Source organism: Bombyx mori, chromosome 12, assembly GCF_030269925.1.
Source record: "Bombyx mori chromosome 12, ASM3026992v2".
NCBI lineage: Eukaryota > Metazoa > Arthropoda > Insecta > Lepidoptera > Bombycidae > Bombyx > Bombyx mori.
Genome location: NC_085118.1, coordinates 12,438,017 through 12,452,787, shown reverse-complemented (window position 1 = coordinate 12,452,787; position 14,771 = coordinate 12,438,017). Strand labels below are relative to the sequence as shown.

The 14,771-nt window shown below is 39.3% G+C and overlaps 1 protein-coding gene across 5 annotated transcripts; it reads right to left on the bottom strand.

Moving 5' to 3' along the window:
• Positions 1-1,740: 1,740 nt before the first annotated feature.
• LOC101745038 (retinoid-inducible serine carboxypeptidase) lies at positions 1,741-14,294 on the bottom strand. 5 transcript variants are annotated; one of them, XR_005245303.2, is made up of 10 exons: positions 12,520-14,294; positions 11,040-11,269; positions 10,789-10,888; positions 10,578-10,708; positions 9,812-10,118; positions 9,092-9,268; positions 8,645-8,722; positions 8,138-8,292; positions 2,517-2,629; positions 1,879-2,012 (listed from the first exon to the last, which is right to left on the bottom strand). XR_005245303.2 is itself a non-coding variant. In XM_004926496.5 (9 exons), exons 1-9 carry the CDS (start codon positions 12,635-12,637, stop codon positions 1,950-1,952), a joined length of 1,359 nt encoding a protein of 452 aa, XP_004926553.1. In that variant the 5' UTR covers positions 12,638-14,294; the 3' UTR covers positions 1,741-1,949. The 5 variants fall into 5 exon arrangements, 4 of the variants coding, with proteins under 4 accessions (XP_004926553.1, XP_062527551.1, XP_062527549.1 ...); XM_004926496.5 differs by lacking the exon at positions 2,517-2,629 and having other exon boundaries at positions 1,741-2,012; XM_062671567.1 differs by lacking the exon at positions 2,517-2,629 and having other exon boundaries at positions 1,741-2,012; positions 11,040-11,299; positions 12,378-12,719.
• Positions 14,295-14,771: the final 477 nt, after the last annotated feature.

The window sequence follows — 14,771 nt, the reverse complement described above, 5'->3', positions numbered from 1 at the left end:
ATACCACGTGATGGCTCTTATAATATGAAAAATAGATTGTAAAATTATAGATTTTCACGATTGTTTTTTCAAATTTAGTATATGACATAGATTAAGTTTAATTTACAAGACAAATGGTATTAAATATTATAATGAGAAAAAATATCTCACATTTTAAAAATATATGCTCACACTAGTAAACATTTATCAATGAATCTGACATATGGAAGGATATTCCACAAACTGGAGAGGATTCTCGCTTACAACCACTTACAATACAAGTATCCACCATGATTACACGGAAACTTTCACGATTTTCGAAAAAAAACAAGCCACAAGCTGTATCAGTGCCCTTTTAACTTCGAACTACAAACGTAAATAGACGCCATTTTTCTTTTAATCCATTCATAGCTCTTTTTCGGTGATGCCAACATTTAATCTGGCTTCCCACCAAATTCAACATGAAAACCATCAGAAATCGACGTACCTACCATTAAATTTTCCATTAAACAGAGTTCTTATTATTATAGAACAATAATTTTTTTGTTAATGAGTTTTATTAATATATGATGTTCTATTAAAAATCAACTTTGTACGTTTCTTTTGAACCAATTTAATTTTTGACGTTGATGGAAATTCTAAATTGTCGCAACAATTTCTAGTTAAGTTTAAGTCACATCGTTTAAATAATATGTATTTAGATATATTATTGTCATAAAATGTTTAAAATCCTGTAAAGTGGATTGATTTTAACCTTTTCAATAATTTTCAACAACGCCCAAGCTACTAAAAAATCCACTAACCACTAAAAGCCATTTTTGATAACTAAGACAGGGGTCTAAATTACGAGATTTTGTGGAAAATCCTCTAAGCTAGCAACACTGCTTTTTGTTTGTAAAATGTGCGAGAGGGACACCACCACTTAATAATCATTCTCTTTTCAGACCGTTTTTCCTTACATCTTTTGCTATTTAAAAATAAACTTTAAGCCATAGATTTAAAGTATATTTTTAGTTTTTATGTCAAACGAAGTAAGCACTCCAGTTAGAATAGTAACTCTATGATGTACCTACTCGTAATCAGGCGGGACGCATACTCGTGTTCCTACAAAGGCCATTAAAATGAATTTTTGAAGTAGAATTAACGAGAACAATTCTTTATACTTTATCTATGGTTTTGTTCCTATATCAGGGTGGGTATGATCTATTGTATCCATCTTTTACTTTGTCATTTTATGAACGGTTTCTTGTCCGGGGATCATGAAATTTAGGTTATAATTTTGTACCTAACTCTGAACTGGAACTGGAAAGAATACAGCCATCTTCTTTTTACCATCGCACCATCTGCCATTAATAAGAGCTATCATTCGATTCTAGAAATAATTCGTTTTTTGGCATTTTCCAAGGGCTAACTTAAATTTCGTTGGTAAAAAATATGAAATAATATTGTTTCCTTCCTTTTTTGGTCCGGGGCCGAACCTCTTAAGAGGTGCCCGGGCTTAGGGGGGCGCGGAGTATGTGGGTCTGGTCTGCAGATGTTGGAGGAGACCGCGGTCTCAAGGGATGACATTTAGGAACCTATCCACTAAACGACTCCTTCGCGCTCTCACCCAAGCTCGCCCGATCCCCCTCGAGGTCAAAACCCGGGTAGGATAAGGGGGTCACCTCGGTCAAAACGTTATTGATTACTATTTAACATTTTTTTAAACTATTATAACAGCTCTCACTTAAATTGTAGAATTATTATGAAAAAAAAAACAAATTTCAGTAAAAAATTATCTTATTTATGTAGAGGTTAAAGTGTAAATCTACGTGTGCAGTAGTCCTAAGTCATACTGCACGTAAGAGAAAAATATCGAAGAAAGTTCACAATAATCGTGTAGCAAAAAAAACCTACAAGCAATATGAATTTAAAGTTTAATTTCATATAAAAAAAATAAATATTTTCTGTCATTAATTATTTTGTTAATATCATTTGGGTTGTGTTATCCTGTCCAAAATCCGTCGCATTGCTAGTGGACTGTCGAGTGGAACCTGAAAAAAGGCCAATTGAAATATTTTTTGTGGATGAGTAGACAAACCATGAGTTGCTTTCTTCATCTGCTTTTCATGAATATTAAGTGCCTGCTTTTCGGGCAGAAATGACGTGCGCTCTCATATTCGCTCTACAACCCGAAAACTTTTCGAACGTTTCCTGTATATATTTCCCGTGATTGTAATGCCAAGAAATCTTGACATAACAGTCACGGGCATTGCGTTTGGGGACTGACCATAGATAATAATTACATTTATAGTGAGGGGTAGATCTCAGGGGTATTTAAAACTATGGGTTAGTCACCAATATCGAATTTCGAATTTTAATCTTCCTTTATCACAAACAATTTTCAATATTAAACTATAATTACATTTAGACGCGGGCGCACGCTATTCACACTCAAAACGGAAGCGCCCGGAACATAGATTATACACTGTTGAAAAGATCGACATAGATGCTAACTATGTATAGCGAGCGGGCATACGGCCGCGAGAGTGACGTACCGGTCGGTTTGCTACATACTCCCCCTCTAGTCCTGGAGGACGCCCTCGCTCCTGGACTAGCATCTCATTACTACTGGGCTGAGGGACAGGCGCAAGACCAACCATACCACCAGCTGCGGGAGAAAGACGTGGAGCTTCAGCACATGGTTCAGCATGCCGTGTCGTCATATGCCCTGGAACTCGAGAATCTGTTTTAACATTATTTGGGGGACGACCACGTTTCTTTTTAGGCATCACCGGCCGCGGAAGAGCATCACTCTGATTCTCACGGTATAGAGTGAGATCGTTCACATGATATTTCCCTAAAACTTCATCAGGTTTGTCAACATGCGCGACGTGGTAAGTAGTAGGGCTGACCTTTTTAACGATGCGATACGGACCATCGCGTTTTGGAACAAACTTAGAAGTAAGGCCCTTAGCGCTCTTACTGAGGACGTGTGATTTGATGAGAACCATGTCACCTTCGTTGAATGTTTCAATGGGCCGTCTCGAACGATCAGCATACCCTTTAGCTTTATCTTGAAGCGTCTCTACACGTTCGCGCACCGCTGAAAAGGAGTTAACAAATTTCCTGAGATAGGGAGTTATTTGGGGAACAAAGTTATCTTTGTCTAGAACAGCACGAAGGTCATGGGTGACTTCTGTGGGGGACCTCATCTCTCTGCCAAATGACAAGTAAGCAGGTGACAAACCTGTGGTGCGACATTTAGCGTTATTAAGAGCGAACCGAATCACTGGTAACATGTTTGGCCAGGAAGTGTGGTCACATTCCACGAGTTGTGCTAATAAAGTCTTAAGATCTCTGTTTTTACGTTCGGCGGGGTTTGCTTCTGGGTGATAGAGAGGGATAAGGTTTTGCTTTATCCCCAGGATGGACATGCATTGACGCATGACTGCCGAAATAAATTGTACGCCATTATCAGAAACTAGTCGGCGTGGAAGACCAAATCTCATAAAATACTCCTCTATGAGGACATGTGCACACGCCTCAGCAGTAGCTTCCTTCAATGGGAAAAGTTCTGTCCACCTCGTAGCAGTATCTTCTATTAGCAAGATCCAACGCTCCCCCTGTTTTCCAGGTGGCAACGGGCCGAAAAGATCAACTGCCAAGACCTCGTTGCGCTGGTTCATCACCGGCGTCTGCAATAGACCTGGAGGCTTGGTATTAGCAGCCTTATAGCGTTGACAATGGATACATGCCTTTACATAGTCGGTTATGATTCTTCTCATTCCTGTGAAGTAGAACAGACGTGAGACTTGTTGGTAAGTCCGGTCAATTCCTGCATGTCCAGCGGTAGGGGCATCGTGAAGCTCTTTGAGAACGTCGGTCACTTGATGGGCAGGAATGACTAATTGTGGGGCCTCGGCATCAGAATCCGGATTAAGTCGATATAAAACACCTTGTTCCATTAGAAATCCTCTTTCTGACCATCTTTTAGCAGCAAGTTCATCCACTCCTTCCAGTTCTGTGACGATCTTCTGTATTTCCGGATCAGTCAACTGGTCTTGACGTAACTGGGTAGGTGACTTGGTGGGCAGGTCGCAAATGACAGAACAGATGCCGCAGTTATTTTGTGTTTCGTTGGAACAGATCGGTCTACTTAACGTGTCAGCGACAACGTTAGCTTTTCCTGGGGTGTACTCGAATCTGATGTCAAATTCTTGGAGTTTAAGCGCCCAACGGACCAACCTACCAGCAGGAGACTTTAAAGAAAGCAACCAACGCAAGGGTTGGTGGTCACTGCCTATAATAATTGGTTGGCCGTCGAGGTATGGCCTGAAACGCTCCACGGCCCAGAAGCGCTTCCCGTTCTGTAGTAGAGTAGTTGCGCTCCGCTGCGGTGAGTAGGCGGCTAGCATACTCGATAGGCCTTTCGTCCTTGCCTTCCCCTTGAGCTAAAACTGCGCCAAGTGCATAGTTGCTCGCGTTAGTACGCAGTACTAAGGGTTGTTTAAAATTCGCTTGAACAAGTACGGGCGCCGTGGTCAGCAGACGCTTCAATTCTTTGAATGCCTGTGTTTGTTCAGGTCCCCAGCTCCATGTGTAATTCTTCTTGGTCAGTCGAGTAAGCGGTTCTGCTATCTTTGAAAAGTTTGGAATAAACTTCCTGAACCAAGAGCATGTTTGGAGAAAAGTTCTTAAATGTTTTAGGTTAGATGGTTCCAGCATATTAAGGACAGCACTGACCTTCTCAGGGTCAGGAGACACACCGTCTGGAGTGATGACGTGGCCCAGATAACGGACCCTTTCTTTGGCAAAAGTGCACTTCTCTCTGTTTACGTGAAGTTTAAATTCAGACAAACGTCCAAAAACAGCTTCCAGATCTTGTAGGTGTTGCTGGAATCCTTCTGAAATAATTAACAAATCGTCTAGATAAGCAAGTACTGTAACATCCTTCAAAGCAGCACAGGAGCGTAGACGATCAATAAGCCTTTGGAAAGTCGCCGGCGCATTCTTCAAGCCGAACGGCATTCTTTTAAAACGGTAAGTGCCTAGGGGGCAGACAAAAGCTGTTTTGTCTCTGTCTGCTTCTCGGACCATAACTTGCCAATATGAAGAACGAAGGTCTATTGTGGTCATGTAACAATTCTTCTTCGTACTCTGGAGAAGATCATCAATGCGTGGGAGTGGGTAAGTATCCGATTTGGTTACTTCATTTAAGCGCCTGTAATCCACGCAGAATCTTACATTACCATTGGACTTCGGTATCATCAATGCAGGAGAGCACCAGGCGGATTCGCACTCTTCAATGATGTCATCTGCCAGCATCTTCTCTATTTCATTCTTCATCGTCTCCTTCTTGGAAGGGTTAAGGCGATAGGGCGGCACAGCTATCGGGGGGTGATCTCCGGTGTCTATGCAATGTTCTATGAATGGTGTCAGACCTCCCCCTGCTGTAAAAATACTTTCATGCCGAATAAGGAACTCAGATAATGCTTGGCGCTCAGCTGATTGCAAGTGCATGCCTTCATCATCCCGAAGCATGTTAGCAGAAGCTATGCACACACCACGAGACATAGGTTCAAAAAGTAATTTATAATGCACCTTAGCATCAGTACTAAAATACCATTCATGACGATGAAAATCAATAATAACTTTGGCAGCATTAATAAAATCAATACCCAATAGAGTTTCATTATCATTAGAATCAGGGAAGATTATAAATGGAATGTTAATCACTATGTGTTCTAACCTCACTGGTAATATGGTTGTCAATACATCCATATTCCGAACATGCCCATCAGCAAGTTTGACTCGCCTAGTGGAGGGAGTAAGAGGGTGACCCTTATGCAGAAGGAGAGCATACAGCGTGTGACCAGCAATACAATGCTTAGCTGCTGTATCTATAAGTGCAGTACCATGTTTACCGAGAACTTGAATTTTGAAAATAGGCCGTAAATGCAAATACCTATTATCACTCTCACGGTCGTACACGGACGCTACAACACTTCCCTCACATGTACAATAATTAAAATTCAGACAATTATCAATTTCCACACATTCGTTAATTTTTCCAAAATTACACTTACTGCCTTTTGTGTCACAGTCATGGTTAGTTGAAAATTTTAAATTATTACAATTTGGTTCAATTATTTGATCATAAGGTAAAAATGAGTTCTTACATTTAGGTCTAGTTCCCTGGTTATAACAAATATTTAAATTTTTACACTTTGTCCGAACATCCTGATTATATGAAACATGAGAATCACAAAAGGTTGGCATCTCATTATTACTAGTGCAATTACAGTTAATATTCTTTGACACAGAATCATTACAGGCATGAAAATAAGATTTTCTGGAAGTAGAGCCTCTGTTAATGGTAGCATAATTAATATTTGCATCCCGGTTACAAAATTGTTGACATTCAAAATTACTCAGAAAATTATTTTTGTCATGCTGCTTAACATCATACATTGCATTCTGAACAGGTAAATTAGAACTAATTGTGTTAGTATTATTAACATTACACTGAACACTATAAAACGCATTATTGTCATTTTGCACACCCTCGGAAAAGTTAGATTGACTTTGCTCACCTCGGTTGTTTAACTTACGGCACTGTTCCCGTGCATGTCCAAACCGTTTGCAGTAGGAGCACACTGGACGCTGTTTCTTCGTGGTCACGAATTGCTCTGCAGAACCTGGCACAGCAGCGGCAGGCGTGGCAGCGGCAGGCGTGGCAACGGTAGGCTGGGCGACAGCGACAGGCACAGCGGTGGCGGGCACGACGGCCGCGGCGGAGTTTGGAAAGCGCGCGCGCGGCGCCGGGGCACTCGCACGAGCGGCGCACGGTTCAGGCCGACTCGCAGCCTGGGCCGGCTGGGCACGGATCGAACGCACACCACTAGTGGACGACACTGGTCTCGATTGAGTCTCCTCTATCGAATCTTCTATATTCCGAGCATGGTTTATTAATGAATTGAAAGATGTGATTTCTTCACGGCGCAATCTTGTGCGTATTCTATTATGAAGCAACCCGTATATCATATCAAGTTGTACTTTTTCAGTAATATCATCCTGCGGTAGCTTTGCCATAAGCGCACGAATACGAGCAACAAACTTGTCTGTGTTTTCGTTATCCTGCGGGGAAGCAAATATTTCCAAATATATTCTATGTGGTGGAAGGCGGGTGCCATATGCATATATTAAATTTTCTTTGGCTTCGTTCCAAGTGGAGATGTGATGCTTTAATCCTAGCCACCACGTAGCTGCGTCAGCAGACAAAAGCATGGCTAGGCCTCGTATTATGTTAGCGTCAGATACTTGAACGCATTCTGTATAGCTTTCAATTGCATCTATAAAGGCCTCAACAGATTCACCAGGTGCACCGCTGAAAGAAGCTCTGCAACGCGCCAAGGTACGACCTACGTTCACTGGGGGCATCGGCGGAGGTGCCGGAGTCGACGATCTTTGTTCCATCACGTACGACATAATGTTCTTAAATGTTTCGGCCTGCGAACGTTGCAGCGAGGCCATCAACGCTGAAACATCATCCAAGTTGAACGTAGAATTGTTGCTACGTGATTCGGCGTGGGGGCGATCATGGGGGCTATCATGCTCCTCGTGATTTTCGTTGGCATTTGCATCTGCAGCGGGAATAACGTCGTCTTCGCGACGTTGCTGGCGATCTTGATTTCTAGTTAAAGGCATTCTTTACAATTAAGCACCAACAGCATACAATAGTTAGCAAATTTTTCACAAAAGCGTGCGCGCCATTTTGTTAGTCCAAGCAAGAAAAAAATTAGGAAACGTTGGGCAGCCAGATATAGTGAGGGGTAGATCTCAGGGGTATTTAAAACTATGGGTTAGTCACCAATATCGAATTTCGAATTTTAATCTTCCTTTATCACAAACAATTTTCAATATTAAACTATAATTACATTTAGACGCGGGCGCACGCTATTCACACTCAAAACGGAAGCGCCCGGAACATAGATTATACACTGTTGAAAAGATCGACATAGATGCTAACTATGTATAGCGAGCGGGCATACGGCCGCGAGAGTGACGTACCGGTCGGTTTGCTACACATTTAATATTTAAGAGGACTGACAGAAATGAAAATATTTGGGTCATTTAATTGAAAGTCGCTAGATTGTAAAGACTATTTATAAATTACCGATTGACCAGCTGCGTTCATCCAATAGAATGACAATCTCGGAGTTTCCCTGAAATAGCCTTCTACTAATCTGTTAATTACTAAAGTTCGTCGAGGAGTAGTTTTGAATTCTTCCTGACCTGGCCATTGTAAATTATCTACCCACTCTAGTTGACCTGAAATCAAATAGTAAATAAAGACGTGTAAATTCCTTGGGCAGAACACAATGACAATGACATGATATCGCTATAGCACTGGCACTTCAATGGGGAACAGGAGAGTTGACTTTTTTCCACTCTATGCTTTTTTCAAATTTATCAGACTTTCACAACAAAACTTTCAAGACAATCTTTTCAAAGTGCGCGTCAACCCAATTTCAGTATCTGTGAAATATTTAGAGATTAAATTAATCTTTTTATTTATTTATTAGTTGTGTCATTGTTTTTGTAATCCTTCAAATTAATTTTGAAATCAAACTATAGCATGGGATCGTTGGTAAAATGTATATAAAAATTACGAAGCAAATACCTGGAGTATTGGAAACGGCATCGAGATTTCCATTATAAATTACCACCTTCAAGTCCGTGTTTCTAAGAAGGAATTCAACTGAAACGTAAAGGGATATTAAATAGCTAGTAAAAAATATCTTTATTAGACACTAGCTTTTGCCCGCGACTCCGTCCGCGTGGAATAGTTACTTTGGCATAACGCTAAATATTACTCCCCATTTCATTTACCTACGTAGAAAGTGAAAATAACCCTTATTTTGAAACATTCTTTATTGGCTCTCCACTTGTATTGGTCTTACAATGATGTTATATATATAGCCTATAGCCTATCCTCAATAAAATGGGCTATCTAAAACTGAAAGAATTTTTAAAATCGGACGAGTAGTTTCTGAGATTAGCGTGTTCAAACAAACAAACTCTTCAGCTTTATAATATTAAGTATAGATTATTTAGAGTGTGCACCGACCGTGAGGTGTGGCTGGTGCCATAAAATTGTTTCTGAATGCATCAACGACAGCAGCTCTGTTGTAGTCAAACGAAACGTCTGATGGTATACCCAAAGCAGGAGCCACGGTTTCCTGCATGAATGAAAAGGCGTCTAAACCGAATTTTTCCTGCATGTATTGTCTTTGACCGAAATAATCTGAAATTAGAAAATATTTATTTAATCGAGTTTTAAGGGATTTTTTTGTTGCTGTAATTTTGTAATTATTGTCACTGGACCCTAAACTAGCTACATTATCAATACTACTAATAATAGTTTAGTTAATAGCTTATTGAAAAAAGTAAATAATGAAGTACGTTCGCCTAGGAAAATAACATAGGTAAGTTTTAAAACACTAACGGAACAATCTTTGTGACCATTGAGTACTCGTTAAAACAAATCTAATACGCTCAAACTGGATGAATTCACTAGTTCTGTTTCAAGGGTGTCGTTATCTGTCTCTCAAGTTCATCACCAGTCTAATTTCATGACAGCATATCTGTGTGATCATCAAAATCAAAAAAAAAACGGAAAATACAATCTCGTAATGAAACTACAGACCAATTAACAAAAAGTAGATGAGAGCTGAATTGAAAGAGATCCCCTTATGTTTATGGCAAAGAGTGTACCTAGACATACCCAATTATGTATATATTTCTGGATGTTTCATGAGAACTAAATTAAAGTGTGAAAATAAATTACCTCTTGACGCTTCCCGTGTCAATTTATCGACTATATGCCCCAAGTTAACAGCGACAGCGCCTGCTTTTTCATTCACGAAATCTCCAAGTGTAATAAATTTGTCAAAAGCATCTCTTAGTTGACCGCCACTAACCGAGCTGCTCACGTCTTCTGAAAGTGTCTCAATGGCCGCCCTCCCGTTAGCATCGATGTAACCAAGTTCTTCTAAATAAAATCCCAGTTTGGTCAAGGCGAGAGCAGGAGAAACAATTCCGTTACCGAGTACGACTCCTTTCAAATTGTGCTGGAACCTGCCAGGTGGATCGGTCTGAAATTTTTATAAATAAAAAAAATGAATTAATCGTCCGTGACGACGTAAACTGTAAATTTACCTATTCTGTGACCATATTCTGTACTATGAACGTCTGGTTAATTGACTTTCTTACGTTTCTAGGACATTAAAAGATGGGTAATCTCTTTCGAATATTTTGTAGTTTTTTATCACATATTTGAACCTCACGTTGGGAGCTTGAATGCCGTGACCCATCTTCGAATTTATAGGTCGAAGTCCTAATTGTACAATTATATTTTATCTATGATGCTACATTTTCGGTACAGTGTGCTTATTACGAGTTTTTTAACGACTTGGAATAGCGCTCCTAACGTCAAACGTAGGGAAACGTACCAAGTCCATACAAATTCGAGTTAACTTTTACGCTATCGAGAACGTTAAAAAACTCGCACTAAGCTCACAGAACGCAAAATGCCATTAGAATAGGCTACTTACTGAGGCAAGCCTCCTGGCGAGAGCCAATGCTATTTGCGCACCATGCCCTTCACCGAAAATATAGAGTGGGGTATCTGCGTAGTCTTCATGAAGACGGTAAAATGATTCCAAGGTAAACAACAGATGGTCAGCTGTAATAAACAATCCAAACATTGCAATATATCACTAATCTATTGATAATACATTTTCACAAGTGTTTTTCTCTACTTACTAGTCGCGTCAAGGTTCCCTGGAATCTGACTGTCGCTCTGGGCTGTACTAAATCCTGTACCAAGCGGTGCATCCACGAATAGTAAATTGTAGTTATTAATCTGAAATCGGTGTAAGAAAATTAAATGCCATACATGCCGGTAACGATGTCTTGTCTATTTCTGTAGCTGAATAATTGCACAAGTTTATATATATAAAAAAATATTGAAATGTAAATGTATTAATGAAGAATATCGTGAGAATACTGAATACCCAAGAATCGTTCCGTTGGTTCAAGTTGAAGTCGTACGGTCCGAACATGCCGAAATTTGCCAGTAGACTAGGCGGTACACCAGTGACGCCATCCACCCACAATATAATAGGTTTTATGATTTTGACAGCAGGGAGAGTGGGATAGAACCACCAAAATATATCGCCGCTCCCCCTTATTCTCGTAAATGCTGCTGTGTATTCAATATCACCAATGCCTTCACCTTCGAGTTCTAGAAGTAAACATTTACATTATGACGTCACTCCGGATAATGAGTTCGGAAGATCATAAAAAAAAAAACAAGAAACTTAAAGGAAGGAGAAGTTTTTGAAGGAGAAACGGGGAAAAGTGAAATGTTAATTTTGATTTTTCCATGGATATTTTCAGTGGCCCATTTCGTGTTTTATTCCGGCAGATATCAGGAGACAATGGAGTTATTACTATAACCATGAATTCTACCTGTCAGTACCTTCGGTTCGGAATACCCGTAAAATTACAATTTCACTTCTGAGGTATGGACAATAGCGTAACGTTTAAGTGTTAGTGAGTTAAAATATGTATGAATATGTAGGTATGTATTCACGTTTTATTCATCATAATATATTACTAATTGGTGGTGGGGCTTGTGAGCTTACACGGGTTGATATCACCGCCCTGACTATTCTCTTTAGCTATAATTGCATGGCTTAAAAAGGATGTGAGTTCGTTGTTGTACTACAATTGAGACAAAAAAATTTAACCCGCAAAATTATAATTTGCGTAATTACTGGTGGTAGGACCTATTGTGAGTCCGCGCGGGTGGGTACCACCACCCTGCCTATTTCTACCGTGAAGCAGTAATGTGTTTTGGTTTGAAGGGTAGGGCAGCCGTTGTAACTATACTTGAGACCTTAGAACTTATATCTCAAGGTGGGTGGCGCTTTTACGTTGTGGATGTCTATGGGCTCCAGTACACCTAACACCAGGTGGGCTGTGAGCTCGTCCACCCATCTAAGCAATAAAAAAAAAACCTACTTTTCATGTCTCAAGGTGGATAGCAGAATTCGGGTTGTAGTCTATTAGCTCCAATAACAACTTAACACAAGACGGGCCGTGAGTTTGTTCATTTATTCATCAGTTATCTGTTATACAGATATCCGTTTTCGAGTTGTAATAAAAGTATAGAGATACTTTTCAACGAAAACTAATATTCTAAAATTCGCTCTTCTACTGAATCAGTAAAAGACGTGAAAGACGATTTGTGTACGAGGGGAGTGAGCGAGGAAATGGTATATTATGATTATGGATCATATTATATTATTATTATAGGAGTATGGAAAGAGAAAACATGTTGCGCCGACCCCAGGTGACTGGGAGAAGGGCAGGAGAATGATGATGACCGAATCAGTAAGACTTTTTAATCAAAAAACAAAATTACCTCCGACTTGGAGATGTTTCGTTTTTGAACGATAAATAAAATTACGAAATTTAAAAGTGACTCACTGATTATGGTAAATTCCTCTGTATCAGTTACCAGCCACCATATTAGAAATCCAATCACAGCTGCTGCCACAAAACCTAATATAACTGACACTATTATTATGTTAGTCTTCCTCGACATTTTGCTATTTTTTTTTAATTATACTCGTAATTACGCACGATACGCGTGCACTTTATTTATCACGAAAATATTCGATTACAATACGTTAATTTTTATTATCAATTTGAAGAAAGATTAAATATCGACAGTGAAGTACTTTATCCTAATTTCTGTGATAACAACTCCGTCTTGTGTTATCCATGTAGGTATGTAGTTCAAAGGTACCTATAATTGAATTGTTTTTCAAGGTCAAAGTATTAAAACATAGCGGTCAAATTAAACTGAAGACTTAAAATTAAAAAAACAACAGTAATGGACATCAATTTTGCTTATTTTTTGGGTGGATTTTCAATTAAAACGTATCAAAAAACGTATCAATTGCAAGAATTAATCTATGGCAATACTCACTACAAGAATATTCAAGTCAGTGTACAAAAAAAAACATTACAGAACGTGATTGTTTAATTTTCGATTTTTTTTTCTTTAATTTCAAGAAATTTGAAAGTTCAGCTATGAGTCTTGTCTAGTTGTAATATTGATAGTTTTCATAATGCAAAGTAGATAAGCATAGATAGTACTTTACCTAAATCTCGGTTTTTGTAAGAGAATAAAATAAAATACACAGATAATATGTACTTAGTCTGGCCATAAATACTGTTACAATTAAAAATAAACAAACTATTACATTTGAATTTGGAGTCTGTCATTTTTATATGATTGCTCATTGAGTTTTCTCATTTTGGCGCCAATATATTGTACAATATTTTGCGATATTAAAATGTAGTGGGGTGATAAAGAGAACCGAATCGCTGTGATTGCATTACACAAAGTAGGTATGGAGCCAAATGCAATTTTTAAAACTCTCCATACGCTTGGTATTAGTAAAATGTTTGTGTACCGGGCAATAGGTGCAATGAGACCTCCTCTGTTTGTGACAGAAAACGATCTGGCCGTCCACGTAGTGTTCGTATGAAAAAGGTGGTCAAAGCAGTAAGGGAAAGAATTCGAAGAAATCCTGTGCGAAAGTAAAAGATTTTATCTCGGGAGATGAAGATGGCGCCTAGAACCATGTCGCGTATTTTAAAAGATGACTTAGGACTTGCAACTTATAAGAGACGTACTGGTCATTTCTTAACTGATAATTTAAAAGAGAATAGGGTGGTAAAATCGAAGCAACTACTGAAGCGGTACGCAAAGGGAGGTCATAGAAAAATTTTGTTTACGGGTGAGAATTTTTTTACAATTGAGCAACATTTTAACAAACAAAATGACCGTATTAATGCTCAAAGCTCTAAGGAAGCTTCCCAATTAGTCGACAGAGTGCAACATGGGCCCTATCCGACTTCAGTGATGGTTTGGTGGGGTATTAGCTATGAAGGAGTGACTGAGCCATACTTTTGTGAAAAAAGTATCAAAACATCGGCACAAGTGTATCAAGATACCATTTTTGAGAAGGTAGCGAAGCCCCTTAACAACACAACAATCCGTACGATTGGCAGTGAAAATTTTTCCCATGGAAAGAGTGCGTGTTTCTATTGATAACTGGCCTCAACGTTTAAAGGACTGTATTGCAGCCAATGGAGACCACTTCGAATAAGCTTTTTATACTTTAAATTGTTTTATATTTATGTATTAAACTAACATACTGTAAAAGTAATAAATGTTATTTGCAATAGATATTTTGTTTATTTTTAATTGTAACAGTATTTATGGCCAGACTAAGTATATGTTTTTAATACTGTACTGTTTGAAGTCGTCGTGTCCTAAAGCATAAGACGTCCGGTGCATTCGTGTTGAGCAATGCACCGGTGTTCGAATCCTAGGCGGAGGTACCAATTTTTCTCATGAAATACGTACTCAACAAATGCTCACGATTGACTTCCACAGTGAAGGAATAACATCGTGTAATAAAATCAAACCTACAAAATTATAATTTGTGTAATTACTGCTGGTATCACGCAAATTATAGAGGCCTCTTGAGAGTCCGCGCGGGTAGGTACCACCACCCTGCCTATTTCTGCCGTGAAGCCGTAATGCGTTTCAGTTTGAAGGGTGGGGCAGCCGTTGTAACTATACCTGAGAGCTTAGAACTTAATCTCAAGGTGGCTGGCGCATTTACGTTGTAGATGTCTATGGGCTCCAGTAACCACTTAAC